The 14,205-nt window shown below is 63.5% G+C and overlaps 3 protein-coding genes across 5 annotated transcripts in view; 2 read left to right on the top strand and 1 right to left on the bottom strand.

Moving 5' to 3' along the window:
* THRAP3 (thyroid hormone receptor associated protein 3) overlaps window positions 1-7,144 on the top strand; it is a 34,782-nt gene extending 27,638 nt beyond the window's left edge. For 2 of the 3 annotated variants that reach the window (XM_074926135.1, XM_074926136.1), the window contains 4 exons: window positions 1,508-1,692; window positions 2,301-2,493; window positions 3,102-3,251; window positions 4,418-7,142. In XM_074926135.1, coding sequence (XP_074782236.1) covers window positions 1,508-1,692; window positions 2,301-2,493; window positions 3,102-3,251; window positions 4,418-4,639 — 750 coding nt within the window. In that variant the 3' untranslated portion in view covers window positions 4,640-7,142. Of the gene's footprint in view, window positions 1-1,507; window positions 1,693-2,300; window positions 2,494-3,101; window positions 3,252-4,417 lie in introns of all 3 variants that reach the window. The other variant, XM_074926139.1, reaches the window with a different exon arrangement.
* Window positions 7,145-7,333: 189 nt separating this feature from the next.
* Window positions 7,334-10,705, top strand: SH3D21 (SH3 domain containing 21). Its single transcript, XM_074926140.1, has 11 exons — window positions 7,334-7,492; window positions 7,612-7,666; window positions 7,762-7,862; window positions 7,933-8,031; window positions 8,154-9,174; window positions 9,414-9,452; window positions 9,556-9,667; window positions 9,807-9,868; window positions 9,940-10,252; window positions 10,367-10,430; window positions 10,506-10,705. The coding sequence occupies exons 1-11, from the start codon at window positions 7,460-7,462 to the stop codon at window positions 10,542-10,544; spliced, it is 1,938 nt and encodes a 645-aa protein (XP_074782241.1). The 5' UTR covers window positions 7,334-7,459; the 3' UTR covers window positions 10,545-10,705.
* Window positions 10,706-10,824: 119 nt separating this feature from the next.
* On the bottom strand, window positions 10,825-14,096 carry EVA1B (eva-1 homolog B). Its single transcript, XM_074926141.1, has 3 exons — window positions 13,960-14,096; window positions 12,314-12,430; window positions 10,825-12,215 (listed from the first exon to the last, which is right to left on the bottom strand). Exons 2-3 carry the CDS (start codon window positions 12,378-12,380, stop codon window positions 11,803-11,805), a joined length of 480 nt encoding a protein of 159 aa, XP_074782242.1. The 5' UTR covers window positions 12,381-12,430; window positions 13,960-14,096; the 3' UTR covers window positions 10,825-11,802.
* Between the last annotated feature and the right edge of the window lie 109 nt (window positions 14,097-14,205).

Here is a 14,205-nt window from a genome sequence, read left to right as displayed (position 1 = left end):
TGAAACAGACGTGCCCTCACAAACCCAAATAGGTGTTTGCTGTACCACATAAGGGAGCTGCTGCTGATTTTGTCACTTATCTGTCATCCATCGTGTTGGGAGCAGTTTTATTCTCAGAGTAGAAATTAAAGCTCTTTGCCTGGGGAAAGTAGAAGAGCAAAATACCAAAACAAAACGCCTGCTCTCACTCCTGCGTTATTTGACATAATTATTTAAACAAAAAAGTGTTTAGAAACTCATGTAAGTAAAAAATTTAATAGCTAGAGAATTACTAATCCTTTTGTATTTAATTCAAGACGATTAATATGATGTATGTTGCGTATCAAGTCGTACAGTTCCCGAGATTAGTGTTGTGTAAGTGCAGTAGCAGTCGCTGAGCGCAGCCGTGGAGGCTGTGAGTTGTTGCTAGCACCATCGTGTACAGCCTGCCCGCAGACCTGCTGCTACTCGGGTCAGTGTTTGTCAGAGCCACAGCCACTGTCAGTTTGCTGCTCCTGTGTGTGCAGTCAGCAGAATCTCATCCAGGTACCACTGGTCTTAAAGTATACGCAGGTAACGCAGCTTCTCATTTTCCAAAGAAACTGTCTTTATCCATTATTTCAGTAGAACTCAAAGCAAGCATTGCCAGATTTTTTAAAAAATTAGCAATGTATAAAAGGGGAAAAAAAAAAAAAAATCTAGTTGTTGAGTGTTTTTCCTGCAGCCGGTTGGTTTTTGCTTTGTGAAACACCGGGGTCAGCTTGCACCAGGCTTGCTGGGGTTGTGTGGAGAAACGCACCCTTCATCTGTGGTGACTTCCCAGCGGCGGGGGAAGGAGCGCCACGGGGACGTCTGCCTCGCAGTAAATCTTCTCGACAGACGTAGTAAAGGCTCCGTATCGCTGGGGTTGTTGGCGTTCTCCCAGATGCGCTTGGTTGCTGCATTTCATGGCCTCCATCTTGTACCACTTTGATCAGTAATCACTGTCTTGGGGATCTCCAAGCAGCAGTCAGCTTTTGCTTCTCCTTAAGTCCTGTTTCCAGACCTGGTGATTAAAATTCCTTCCACCCTGCTAGGTGATGTCTGTCAGCAGGACAGCGAGCATGCTGCTGTTCAGTAACAAACGTCCAGGGGCTGTTAGGCATTTTTGACGTGCTGTAGTTGTGATCCACAATCAGTTGGATTGGATTTCCGAGTTGCTCTCGTCTCTTGCTGGCTGTGGTGTACAGTGTGTCAGCGTCTGTGTTTCTCCCTCCCCTATTACCAGGCTGTTTATCCTAATACTGTTTAAAAGCAGAGAATAAAAGTTACAAAGCAGTGATCTTAAAAAGCAGTAGGAAAATTGAATTCTGACAAATAAAAACTTATTTAATAGTGTATTAGTTTACATCTTAAAATGGATTGTTGATTAGTATTCAGATAAATTCCTGTTCTCCAGAAGTCTGTGTAGTCAATAGCAAAGTAATGGTGCTGAGCTAGTGAACTGTAAACCTTGGTGTTAAACTCTCCCTCTTCCCTGCATTTGTAGGCTGAAGGGAAATATAAGGACGACCCTGTTGACCTGCGCCTTGATATTGAACGCCGTAAAAAACATAAGGAAAGAGATCTTAAACGGGATAAATCCAGAGAATCAGTGGACTCGAGAGATTCAAGTCACTCAAGGGAAAGATCAACTGAGAAAACGGAGAAAAGTCACAAAGGCTCAAAGAAAAAGTATGTAGGAATCCTAATAGCCATTTCCTTCTGCCTTTCATATTTCTGCTGTTAAGGTCGGAGACGACATCGTGTACCTCTAGGTGTACACCTTTTGACATAAACTCCTGCAGTGGCCTGAATTATTCCTCTGCGTGCCATCTTGATATCATTGTATCTATCTGAAACACTAAATAACTGTTAAAGGTAAATGAGAAGGCTCCGTGTGTCAGAACGGGTGAGTCACTTTTCCTTGTTCCTGTTGTGTTAGAGAGAATAGCCAGGTTTAAATGACTCTGCTTGAAAGTTAATTTAATCCTTTTCTGTTAGCTTAGCTTTCCATTTGACTAAAACTGCAGATGCATGCTTATCTCGTAGTCGATGGTGTAAACACCGTAGAAGCAACAAGTTCTGTCTGGAGAAGACTTGGGATTCGTGTTAGGGCTGCGTGTTGTAGCTGATCCCGAGCTCTTCCTTTTCGTAGTAGGAAGGGGAGAGCCTTGCGCTGACAGGGAGCGATAAAGAAACGCTTCTGTAGCAAACAAGTCACAGCGGAGTTACTGACCCCGTTGGTGGCCTCCTCGCCTCCGTTTCCTATCCCTCACCTCCGTTTCCTATCGCTGAAACAGGAAACACCGACGGGTCCGTGAGAGATCCAGATCCAGTTCGTCATCTTCGCGCTCCTCTCATTCAGTCAAAGCGGAGGAATATCCCGAGGAGACTGAGGAGAGGGAGGAAAGCACCACAGGCTTTGACAAGTCCCGGCTTGGGACTAAAGAGTTCGCTGGTCCAAATGAGAGAGGAAGAGCTCGAGGGACCTTTGTAAGTGTCCTCCACCCCCTCCCAAGTATCAGTTCCCACAGCGCCCGGGAGCGGCCGCCGGGCCGTGCTCCGCCGCAGTTAAACGTACCCGGAGGAGAGACCCACAGGCGCTGTCTGGTGGTGGATGATGAGCCACAGTATGATTTCTGCAGGTGTGGAGCACAGACCAGGGTGCTGAGAATATAGTCTGGGCAGTTGAACTCAAGATGTACGGAGCAGGATCAAGCCTGGAAGCTTTTGTGCATTAGTAATTGCTGAGCAACGCCGCTGGGCCGCGCGGGGCCGGGCTGCGCCGTGACTCACCCGCTCACCGCCGCGCTCTGCCCGCAGCTCTGGCGCCCTAGCGTGTATTGTCTGTGTCGGGTGCTTTCTCTTGGGTGCTCTGGAAATGCCTCTACGTGATCTTAAACAGCTTTATAGAAACTGTGCGATCAGAGGAGCCAGAAAACCCCGCAATGTACTGAGCTCTAATGCGAGGTGAAAGGTGCTTTGGGTGGTTAGCGAGGTGATGTTGTGTCTCTTGGTAGCCCGGGGAGCTGTCTGCGGGTGGGAGGGCACTGCCACTGCAACCATTTCATTTTTTTTTTTTCTGTGTTTCGCTGTTGCAGCAGTTCAGAGCAAGAGGAAGAGGATGGGGCAGAGGCAACTTTTCAGGCAACAATAACAGCAACAGCGGCGGCAACAACGACTTCCAGAAGCGGAACAGAGATGAGGAGTGGGATCCAGAGTACACACCTAAGAGCAAGAAGTACTACTTGGTATGTGTCTGAAGTACCGAAACGTGTATGTACGCTCCAGGTATATCTGCTCTTAAATGCTTTAGAGGTGAGAGCACCAGCTGTCGTTAAACCATAATCCACCAGGTTACGGCTTCATGTGACACTTCTGCACAAGAAGCTCCTGGCTCTCGGCTAGAGAGGACTTGTTTCTGTTCGCTGTGGAGCGGTTTGCCATTAAGTGAAATCCTGCAGGCCAGTTACAGAGCACGTGTTTCCCGGTAGTGTGGCCAGCGCAGCTCGGATCTGTTAGTCTGTGTTGCAGATGGCCTCTGTTTCTTGGTTCTTTATCCCCAGAAAGCGTCCAGCTTCCTGGGTGGGTCAGTACTGTTCCTTTTGCTGCGGCGGTGGCAGTCTGCCACGCTACCAGGCGTTAGTCTGGGAGAATCCTGTCTGACCTCTGAGAAAGGGGTAGTTCTGAACAGGCACTAACTCATTTTTTTCTCTTCCTGAGTTGGAGTACTTGAGGTCCCTAATCTTTTCATTAAATCATACAGGATTGCAGTCTTGGACCTCAAACAAGAAAGCCTTGATTTTTTTATTTATTTTTTTTTAACTGCATTTTTCTCTGATGTCATTGAAGGCAGAATTGTAATTTTTGGGGGGTATCCAGTCTGTGCTGCACTTTACATACAGAAATGGATCAGTTTGAGCCTGGTGGCGTGGCCCGTGTCAGCTTGTACCACCCGCATCCGCTTTAGCAAAGCGTTCTGAAGGCGGCGCGTTACTAAACCCCTGAGTACCAGCAGTAAGGATTGAAGCTGCCAAAGTGGTTTGCCTGGCAAGAAAATAAAGGGGAAATGCGTAAAATATCCAAATTGTGGAGTTGCAGGACCTGCCGTGGTACTCCCGGCCTAGACGCCCGTCCCCTGCCCCCCCTAAAGGTTCCGCAGGGAGCTCCCGTCAGCGAGGGCAGCTCTCCACGGGCAGCGATTGTGTCCCTGCCCTCGTTGCCTGTTTTTCTGCCCCAAACCCAGGCAGCTTTTCTTTCCAGCTGGCAGCGTTCACCGTGGCACAGCACGGCCGCCGGGTTCGTGCTGCCCCGGGCGCGCGCTGCGAGGGTTTCCCCGCTCTTGCCTCGCGGGCAGTCGCTGCGTGAGGCGCCGGCGTCGCCGCGTGAGCTGATGTTGCTGCTTCCTCCCGCGCAGCACGACGACCGGGAGGGCGAAGGCGCTGACAAGTGGGTGAACAGAGGCCGCGGCCGGGGCGCTTTCCCCCGAGGAAGAGGTCGCTTCATGTTCCGAAAGTCGAGCACCAGCCCCAAGTGGGCTCATGACAAATTCAGCGGAGAAGAAGGAGAAATCGAGGATGACGAGAGCGGCACAGAGAACAGAGAGGAGAAGGACACCTTGCAGACGACGGCCGAGTAGCCGCAGCGCCCGCGGGTTGGCGAGAGCCCTGGCAGGAGGGAAGGGGCTCGGCACGACGCTGGGGCTGGGCGTTGTCAGGGCGATCCTCAAGTGCTGAGCAGAGCCCTGGAGAGGAGCTCTGAACCTACCCCGAAGTTAACTGCATTTCCAGAGTCAGCCTCCCTAAGTGTGGACTAGAACTGATCAATCCTTTACGCTTGGATCCACTCGTGGAGTCTATCTGCCCAAAGACTTCCCCTCTGGACTGCCTAAGGTCAAGTACAGGGTGAGATCCTAGATTTTCTCTCGTCCGTGACCTGACTGAACGGTCGGTTAATCTTTTGGTAACAGGCTTTGAAGACAATGTGGATTTTGGTTTGTGCCCATCTTAACCCAGTAGTCTTGGCATTTTCGTTTCTCTTTTATAATTTGAAATAGTAAAGGTCGGGATTAACTCGCCACTTCAAATTTTTCTCCCCTGTTGTGTATTCAATTTTTTTAAATTCATACTCTACTTATTTTAGGCCTTTACGTATGTAGTAACATCAACTAAATGATAATTTTGGAAACTATTTTTGGTTCTTATAAATAAGAAAACAATGAAGCATGTGAATAAACATCTAAATGTTAACTTGTTGGGACCAAACTGCTATGATTTATTTTTTTTAAAAAAAAACACCACCTTTTTTTTATGTAACAGTTGAGTTTAGGGCCTTTTAAAAATGATTGTTTTCCTTTTATGTTAAAAGTTAACAGAATTAGCATGGTTTAAAGAAAAAAAAAAAAAAAAAGACACCCTACTTCTCACCACTGTTTGTGTACACTGTTAGGCCTGGTGTGTGCTGGAGCCCCAAACTGCTTGTAGGCATTTTGTGTATCCTCTTTGCAGCTGGTCGTGAACTCGAGTGCTCTTTCCAAGGTAACATAGTTTTCTAAGAAACTTCAGAATTCTACTAGGTTAAAAATATAAAAAGGATATGAGAATTTTTCAATATTTTTTATTAATCTTTTTATAAAAACAAAAAGGCAAATCCCTCCTGTGCTGGTTAAGGACGGCCGTTATGATCGTATTTCTTTTTATCTTCTACTTAAAAAATATTCTGAAGAAGTTTGCGGACAGTTCCCTGGCTGAGTCAGCGAGCCTTCGTAGCCGGAGAGGCATGTGCTGCAAAGACACCGCTCTCCCTCTCTGCCTTCCCCTCCCCAGGATTGCTGTGCTGTTTCCCCACACACACCGACTAGAGTTTGGTTTGTTTTGACTTGAACAGTTCCTGTTTAGCAAAGCCCTGAAGTTTGTTTATGCAAATAAAATACAATAAAAGAAGTAGTAGGTGTAACTCCGCTTTGTTTTGTGTCCTGAGTCAGGGGGCTCCTGTTTCAGACGTCCGTGAGGCCCGAAGAGCCGAGCGGCCGCGGCGCCGCGGGAGCCTGGTGGGCAAGGTGGCTTTAAAAGGAGCTGGCCCGGGAAGGAGGAGGCTCGGCCCGGGGCTGCCCGCAGCGACTCCCGGGCCGAGCGCGGGACGTTCCCTTCTCGGCCGCTCTCCAGGTGGGACCGTGGCGCTCGGCACAGGGGGGACGCGACGCGAGGCTCGTGTGTGGCCTCTGGCAGCCCGGGGCAGGGTCGGGCTCGCACGGGGGTTTCCTGGAGCCGGGCAGCACCGGGGGGTTTGTTTTACCCTTGGCCTGACGCGCTCAGCCCTCTAAAAGCGCCCAGCTGCTGGGTTTTAAGCCCCTTTGTGTTAGCGGCGGGTGGGGGGTGACAGCCCCAGCCCTTCTGCCCCCGGGGTCTGTGTTGCCCGTGAGCCGGCTCCGTCGTGCTCAAACACCAAAGCGCGGGCGCGGCTCCAGGCCGCCCGGCCCGTAACTGCTTTTCCCTCGGTCCTGCGTGACGCCCGCGGGGGGACGTAGGACCGGCCGCCTCCCGGGCCGGCGCGGGGGGGCAGCGGCCCCCGCCGGGTCGGTTAACGGTGTTGGCCAACCGCGGTTGGGACAGTGCTGTGGGTTAACGGCTCGTGTTTCCCTTCGCGCTTCAGTTTGAGCCTTTGAGCCAACCTGAGCCGAAGGGCGCCCGGTGTCCTCGTGGAGGGGCCAGACCCGGGGGAGCGCACGCTCCCTGCGCCCCGGCCCAAACCTTGACCCTGCCTCGACCTTCCCTGCCCCGTGCTGACCCTTGGGCCCTGCCCTGCTCCAGGGCTCGGCAGGGCCCAGTCAAATGCGTTTGGTCTAGGGGGACGTTCTTGCCGCCAGCCTGGGGCCAGCGCTGGCCAGGACCAGCCCGGGAGCCCTGGGCCCGCTGCTGCGCTCCGGAGGGACGTCGGTGCGGCCCCGGCCCTGCGCGCTGGCGGTTTGTGGGTTTCGGCCCCTCTGCGGTTTGGGTTTCACTTCCCCCTCCGCGCCAAAGGTGACAGACGCCCAGCGAGACCCGGGTGGCTTCGAGCTGCCGTCCAGGGCCGGGGGCGACTCGGGCCTTGGCGTCCGGGCTGGGCCCCCTGTGCGGCCCCGTCCCCTCGGCCGCGGCTCAGGTAGGGCTGGGCCACGCGTGGCCGCCTCGGGGGGGCTGGCGCTGGGCCGGGGGGCCTGGGGCTGTGCGGGAGCCCGGGGGCTCGCTGTCCCTCCCCGGCTCCGAGCGGGGCGGGAGCGCTGGGAGACCCGTGGATCCGTGTCTGCCAGCCCCCCCCCCGGCTGCAGCCCCGGGTGCCCCCGGAGGTTGGGGCTGGGCGGCCGCGGCCCCAGCAGCTCTGCCGGGGGGGGCTGGTCCCACCAGCCCTGGGCCGGCTCGGACGCAGCAGGAGCCCCCTCCCCGCTCCCGCAGGCGCCCACCCCGAGGCCGCGCTGAAGCAGATGCCCAAACCCTTCCCAGTGCCCGAGGAGAAGGTGGGTGGGGGGGTCCCTGCTGGGGGTGGCTCGGGGGGACACGGCTCCGCGCTCAGCGGGCGCTGGTCCCCGGCTGGGAGCCGGGACCCCCGCGCTGCAGCAGGTCCCCCCGCCCGCAGGCAGAGCCGTGGCTGGCGGCGCCGCAGCCGGCACCCCCCCTGCCGCCGGAGCCGGGTGAGTCGCCCCTGGGGGCTCCCGCTGGGCTCGGGGTGCTGAGGGGACCCCGAGGAGCCAGACCCTGTGAGCCCCATCCTGCCCTTCCCGCGCAGCCCGGGAGCCGCAGCTCTGCCGGGCCCTGTTCGACTACGCCCCGGAGCTGCCGGACGAGCTGCCGCTGCGGCGCGGGGATGTGGTCCGGGTGCTCGGCAAGGTGAGGGGGCGCGGGGACGGGGGGTGACCCCGAGGCTGGTCCCCGGCGCTGACACCGGCCCCGCCCGCAGCGGGCAGAGGGCGAGGGCTGGTGGGACGGGCAGTGCCGCCACCGCAGAGGGCTCTTCCCCAGCAACTTCGTGGAGCTCCTGCCAGCGCGGGTGCCCGCGGTGAGTCGGGGCTGTGCCGGGGGTCGTGCAGCCGGACCCCCCCGTGTCCGTGGGGCTGGGCCGTGCCAGCGGTCCCCGCCTGCCCCCGTGCCCCGTCCTCACCCAACGCCGCTCTCCCGCAGCTGAAGCCGGCGATGCCATCCTGGGACGCCGAGTCTGGTGAGTCCGGGTGCGAGGCGGGTTGGGGCAGCCGGGGGACCGGAGGAGCCCGGTGCGGAGCAGGGATGCGGCGTGGACCGGCACCGAGGTGCTCTCTGCTTCGACTTCCTTCCCAGCGCGGAGCCGGTTTCCTCCGGCATCACGTGCGCGGTGTGGGGCCGGGGGAGCCGGGGGAGCCTGGCACGGCACCGCTCAGCACGGCCTCGTGGGCAGCCTCGCACCCACAGGTAGGATGGAGCGGCCGCGGGGGTCCCGTGCCCGGGGACCATCCCGGGAGCTGCCGAGGAGGAGCAGGGGCTGCCGGAACGCCGGGAGCTCTGGGCGCCATCAACCCTGGGCCAGTGGGAGCGATGGAGCCCCGGGCCCTGCAGCGCAGCTCCCCGCACCCTTGGGGCCGGGCACCCGCGTCCCCGTCCTCGTCCCCGTCCTCGTCCCCGTCGCCTTCACGGCTGCAGCCGCCTCTTCGGGCGATAAAACCCTCAGCCCCTCAGGCCGCGGCGGCGAGGGCCGTGCTGATGGCAGCAGGGACCCGGGTGGCTCCAGGGCTGCTGGCCCACCATGGGGACAGGGTGGTCCACGCGCTGGTGCCCTGTACCCTGCTCTGCGGGGGCCCGTCCCGGTGGGACCCCCGGGCTCGGTGGATGCTGCCGCACCGTAGGCGGCGGCGGGACGGCATCCTGCCACGGCACCGTGCTGGCGCGCGGGGGGAGGTTGCAGTCTCTTGCTTTGCCACATGCAGAGGAAGCGCCGACCGCAGCGGGGCTGGGTGCGGGGCTGGGTGCGGGGCTGGGTGCGGGGCTGGGTGCAGGGTTTGGGTGCGGGGCGGGCAGGAGGGGCGGCTGCCCCCGATCCAGCAGCCAGGGCCCTGGGCAGAGCCGCCATGGGGCCGGTCGGGTCCTGCTGAGCGTTACGGCAGATGTGGGTGCTGGAGGGACCTGTGGGTGCAGGTGCAGCGTGGGGTGACGTCTCCCACCGTTCCTGCCTGTGGGTGCCCCCTCCCCAGCACCCCCCCGTCCCCCACACATGACCCCGAGCTTGGGGGCCCTGGCAGGAGCAGGGTGTGGGGATGGGGGGGGGTCAGGGATGGGGTGGTCCCTGGAGTCCATGTCCTAGCAGGGTGGGGGCAGAGGGGGCTGCCCTGCTCGGCCGAGGGGTCCCTGGGAGAGGGGCTGTAAGGAGGGGCCTTCCCCCCGCGCCTGACGAGCCCCTTTGCTCCCCGGCAGCCCGCAGGACAGCGAAGGACGAGGAGGGGGAGCCCCCAGGTGAGTCCCTGGGCTGGGGCAGGTCCCCGGGTGCCGGGGCAGGGCCGGGGCTCCCCGGTAGGGAGCGTTTCCTTCCCCGGTCCCCCTCCTGCCGCCTCCCCAGAGCTCCCGGCACCGGTGAGGATGGAGCCGGCCAAGCTGCCCCCCAGCAAGCGGATGGCTCCAGCTCCCCCCGTCCCCGCCAAGGCCAAACCGGCCCCCACGCTGGCGAGCAAGTAAGATGCACGTGGCCGTGCCGGGGCATCTGCGGCCGTGCCCGGGGCCGTGCTCGGTCCCCGGAGCGGGGATGGCGTCTCCCCCCGGGAGGGCCGAGCACGGCCTGGCTGCGCCTCTTCACCGCCTCCCTGTCCCCAGGCCCGGCGCCCCCCAGCCCTGCGCCCCGGCCGACGCGGAGTGGGACAGAGCGGGTGACCCAGGTGGGTGCTGGGTGCCGGCACCGCGGCCGTCGCAGGGCCCCGTGTCCGCGCTGACCCTCGCTCTTCGGCAGATGCCGACGGGTTCAACGCGGTGCCGGTCAGCACGGCCAGGCTGAGCCACCCCACGGCCGCGCGTCCCCGTGTGCCGGGCCAGCGGCCGCCCAGCCTCGCCCTGGGGAGCGGGGGGGGTCCCTGCGGGGGGGAGCAGCCCCGGGGGCCGCCCCAGGCTGGGCCTTGTGCCCCTCTCCCCGGCACGGGGCAGGCGTCCGGCCCGCCATGGAGCACAGAGGTGCCGCGGCCGGAGGAGCGACTGGCCCTGGAGGACCTGAAGGCCGAGGTCCGGACTCTGCACATCCTCGTGGACCTGATGCGAGTCCAGCACCTGTGAGTGTGGTGGGGGGTGTGGGGGCGCTGGCAGCGGCGGGGGGGTCCCCGGCAGCTCCCGGCCACTCGCCGCCAGGGTCTGGCCCCGGCTGAGCCGTCGGCGGCGCGTTGCAGGCGGGACCTGGAGGAGATGCGGCTGGAGCTGTGCCAGGAGCGGGCCAAGCGCCAGGCGCTGCAGGTGAGTCCCTGGCGAGGGGCTGCCCCCGTGCCGTGGGGTGCCCACCGCCCCCCCACACACCCCCTCTTCCCGCAGGCGGAGATCGAGCGGGTGCGGAAGGCGCTGCCCTGCTAGTGCGGGCGGGGGCTGCGGTGCCCCCCGCGGGCGCTGTGCCGGGGCTGTGCCCAGGGGGCCCTCGGCCCCGCTGCCCCCGGCCTGGATCCCCACACCCGGGCGCTGCTCCGCGCCACGGCCCGGGGGCACAGAGAGTGTTGAAAATAAACTATTTTGGTTAATGGGGTGCTGCTGGGCTGTGGGGGGGTGCAGAGAGCAGAGCCCTGGTGTCCTGTGGGGGCTGCCACGTCCCGGCAGGGGTGGCACAGGGGGGTCCCACTGTGCCATGGGCAGGGCTGCAGCCTTGGCCAGCCAGTCCTGGGGGGGGGGGTGGGGGTGGGGTGGTGACCCCACCACCCCTGCACCTTGTCCCGGGCTGCGATGCGGAGCCAGGGCCCGCAGCAGGGCCTCCTCCTCCAGCCCCCGCACCGTTTCCCAGCCCAGCCCCAGTCCCAGCACATCCTGGCCTCCAGCCACCGGCGTGGGGCTGGGAGAACATCTGGAAAACATCTGGATCCTGCTGGCGCAGGGGCCTGGCCTGGGAAGGAGCTATTTTTATAAAGCTGCTGGGGAGGGGGCAGCGGGGCCCTCGCCCCCCCGCGGGACTGGGAGCGCGGGCAGGATGTGGCCCAGCCCTGCGGGGAGCAGCCCCTGTCCCCGGGGAGCACCCACCGCCCCGAGAGCCCAGCGGGAAACATCCGCCCCGGGTCAGGGCCGCGCTGGGCCGGAAAGGACCCGGCTAATTTTAGTGGGGCCGGGGGGAGGGAATTGGCTGCGGCCGGACCCCCCCAGCACCGCCTGCGCTGCAGCTGCGGCCGCTCCGGGACGCGGGACCCCCCCCCCGGCCCAGCCACGCTGGGCTCCAGGGAGTGTGTGACAGCACCATGTTTCGGGGCAGGACCCCACAGCTTACACGGACGTACGGCCCGACCGCGACCCCCCGGCCTGGGCTCCCTCGGGTGCCAGCTCCGAGCCCACGGGGCCAGCGGCTGAGAGCAGAAAGGTGGGTCCTGTCCTTGTCCTCGTCCCTGCAGGGCCCCGGGGCTGCTCGGCGGGTGCAAACCGTCGTACCAATGGCTCAAAGTGCATCGCGGCCCACAGCCGCGGGTGTGAGTCTGGCCCCGGGGGGGCCCGTAGCCCCCGAGTCCAGCCGGCAGAGCTGTGGGACACTCCAGGCAGCGTCACCCCCCTCATCCTCCTGTCTCCTGGCCCCAGAGCGGGTCCCAGGCAGCTCCCGGGGGCGGCACGTCGTGGGGGGAGCCGGGCACGGTGCCACGGCTCAGTAGTAGTGGACACGGCCCAGGGTGCCGGTGCCGGTGCCCAGGATGTCGGGCTGCCCGTTGCGCCAGATCTCGCGGATGATGCGCTCGCGCTCCTCCAGGCGCTGCGCCCGCTCCAGCTCCTCCGCCGAGGCGAAGACGTTGACGGCCAGAGCCCCGTCCCCGGGGCCGTGGCTGTCCAGGGGGATCTCGGTCACCGGCAGCAGCGATTCGGACGCTGCGCGGTCGATGGTGTCCTCCTCTTCTTCGTCCTCCTCATCCTCGTCCTCCTCGTCCTCGCTGAGGTCCCGCGGGCGGGGCGGGGGGCGCGGGGGGGGCTGGCAGGAGAGGCGCAGCACCAGCAGGCACAGGGTCAGCACCAGCCCGAAGCAGACGCCCAGCACGAAGTAGAGCCCGAAGCTCTCGGGGTTGGCTGCGGGGAGAGCGGAGGGGATGAGGGACCGGCCCGTGCCAGCCACGGGGCCGATGGTGGCCCCAGGGTCCCCGGGGACGCAGGCCGGGCGGGCTCACCTCGGATGTGCGCGTACGCCGCCATGCTGTTGCTCAGCAGCTCCATGTCCCGCCGGCGGCTCTCCATCCCGCGCCCGGCCGCGCTCAGCGTCTCCGGGGACGGCACGTGCTCGGCATCTGCGGGCCAGAGGGGCTGAGCGAGGGGTCACTGCGGGCTGGGGTCCCTCCCGCAGCCCCCCCGGTCCCTTTCAGGGCCATGCTGGGGTGTGACCGTGGCCCAAGGGCTCCCTGCCGCGCCCCACAGGTGCCGAACCGGAGCCGTCCCCGCTCCCGCCGCCCCGGTGTCCTTCCTGCGGGACCGGGACGGACACGACTCCTCCAGCACACGGCGTCAAGCGGCTCCGTGGCGCCAGGCCGGGCTCTCCGGCCCCATCACGGGGCCGAGTGGGACCAGCACAGCCCTGCCAGGCTGCCCACACCGGCAGGGCCACGTGGGAGCTGGTGCTGCCCGTGCACACGCGCGTGTACCCCCCGGCACACGTCCCCCTCCCCGCGCTGCTCCCAGCCCCGCTCCGGCCTTGGCTGGTACCGTGGGGCCAAGGACTGGCCTGGGGTGCAAAGGCCAACAGCTCCTGTCGTGGCCCTGCAGCGGGACGGGCAGGGAAAAGCTGCCCACGGGAACCTGCCCTGGGAGGGGACATGGGTGCCCCGTGCCGGCTCCTCCATGACACCCCATGGGGCGCTGGGGTGCAGGGGTGAGCACCCACCTCCTCCCGCCCGGGGACCTGCTGGCCCCAAGTGGCCGAGCCCCGGCGCTGGTGGCCGGTCCCCACAGCCCCTCGTGACCCCCCCCGATGCTGGTGTAGGGCAGGTCCCCCTCAGCAGCGGGGCGCCACGGCCCCCAGGGTGTGGGGCAGGGCGGGAGGTGATGCAGGCCCAGCCCTGGCAGGGGACGAGCTCATTTCCCAGAAACGACTCCAGGGAGGGAGGAATGAGGAAAGAAATGCAGAAAATGTGACACATCAGCAGAACCATCCCCGGACAGTCCAGCGCTGTGGGGCCGCTGCACGTCCTGGGGCTGGGCAGCCCCTCATGCCAGGACACCCCGAACGTGGCTGGCCGTGTCCCCAAGGGGCCTGGTGTCCCCCCCGGGGGTCCCGCCGTGGGGTGGGGGGTGCAGAGCCCGCCACGGGGCTCCAGGGCCCCCCCCCGCCGGTGGCAGGGCTGGGTCCAGGGCCACGGCGCTGCTCAGCACCCGCAGACGGGCGCCCGCAGCTGTGGCCGGGTGGGGGTCTGGGGCGGCAGCGGGGACAGGGTGCGGGTGAGCCCGGGGACGGGGGGGACAGACGGCGGGAGCGGGAGCTGCGCGCTGGGCAGGGGAGCGCCCGGGTCAAGCCCCCGCCGGAGCCCCGGGGCCGCCCCAGAGCTCAGCCCCGTGTCCCCGCGCCCCGTGTCCCCGCGCCCCAGCCCGCTGTCCTCACGCCCCCCAGCCCCGCACCCTCCGCGTCCCCGAGCTCTGCATCCCCCGGGCGCTGCTCCCCACGTCGCCGGCCCCAGCGGGGTGTCCCCCGCCTCACGCAGGGGACGGGGCAGCCCCACGACACCCCGCCGCGGCCGGGCGGACTCGGGGTGCTGGGGGGGGGGGTCTGTCGGGGTGTCCCGTCCGCCCCGCGGTCCCCCCCGGGCCCGGTGGGGCCGGTACTCACCGGGGTGGCCCCGGGGGGGGCGGGAGGGCGAGCGGCGGCAGGAGCCCCCCGCGCCTCGGCTGGAGGGAGGGAAGCGAGGGGACGGCTCTGCCGGGCGGGAACGCGGCGGCAACAGGAAATAGTTCGGCGGCGGCGGGCGGTCAGCGCGCCCCGCCGGAGCCAATGGCAGCCCCGGCCCGCTCCCCCGGGACCCCGCCGGGATGAGGCCTGCCCGGGCCGCCGCTGCCGGAGCATCCCGGGCCCGTG

This window comes from Athene noctua, chromosome 24 (assembly GCF_965140245.1).
Source record: "Athene noctua chromosome 24, bAthNoc1.hap1.1, whole genome shotgun sequence".
Taxonomy (NCBI): Eukaryota; Metazoa; Chordata; class Aves; order Strigiformes; family Strigidae; genus Athene; species Athene noctua.
The sequence above is the reverse complement of the archived record's forward strand: the minus strand, read 5'-3'. Positions and strand labels throughout refer to the sequence as shown.

Excerpts from the sequence above, each read along its gene's own strand:
- SH3D21 (XM_074926140.1), top strand. The coding sequence starts at position 7,460 with ATGCCCAAACCCTTCCCAGTGCCCGAGGAGAAG. Across the intron at positions 9,175-9,413 it reads GTCTCCCACCGTTCCTGCCT|CCCGCAGGACAGCGAAGGAC; the intron begins GTGGGTGCCCCC and ends GCTCCCCGGCAG. Across the intron at positions 9,869-9,939 it reads GGACAGAGCGGGTGACCCAG|ATGCCGACGGGTTCAACGCG; the intron begins GTGGGTGCTGGG and ends GCTCTTCGGCAG.
- EVA1B (XM_074926141.1), bottom strand. The coding sequence starts at position 12,380 with ATGGAGAGCCGCCGGCGGGACATGGAGCTGCTGAGCAACAGCATGGCG. Across the intron at positions 12,216-12,313 it reads GGCGTACGCGCACATCCGAG|CCAACCCCGAGAGCTTCGGG; the intron begins GTGAGCCCGCCC and ends CTCTCCCCGCAG.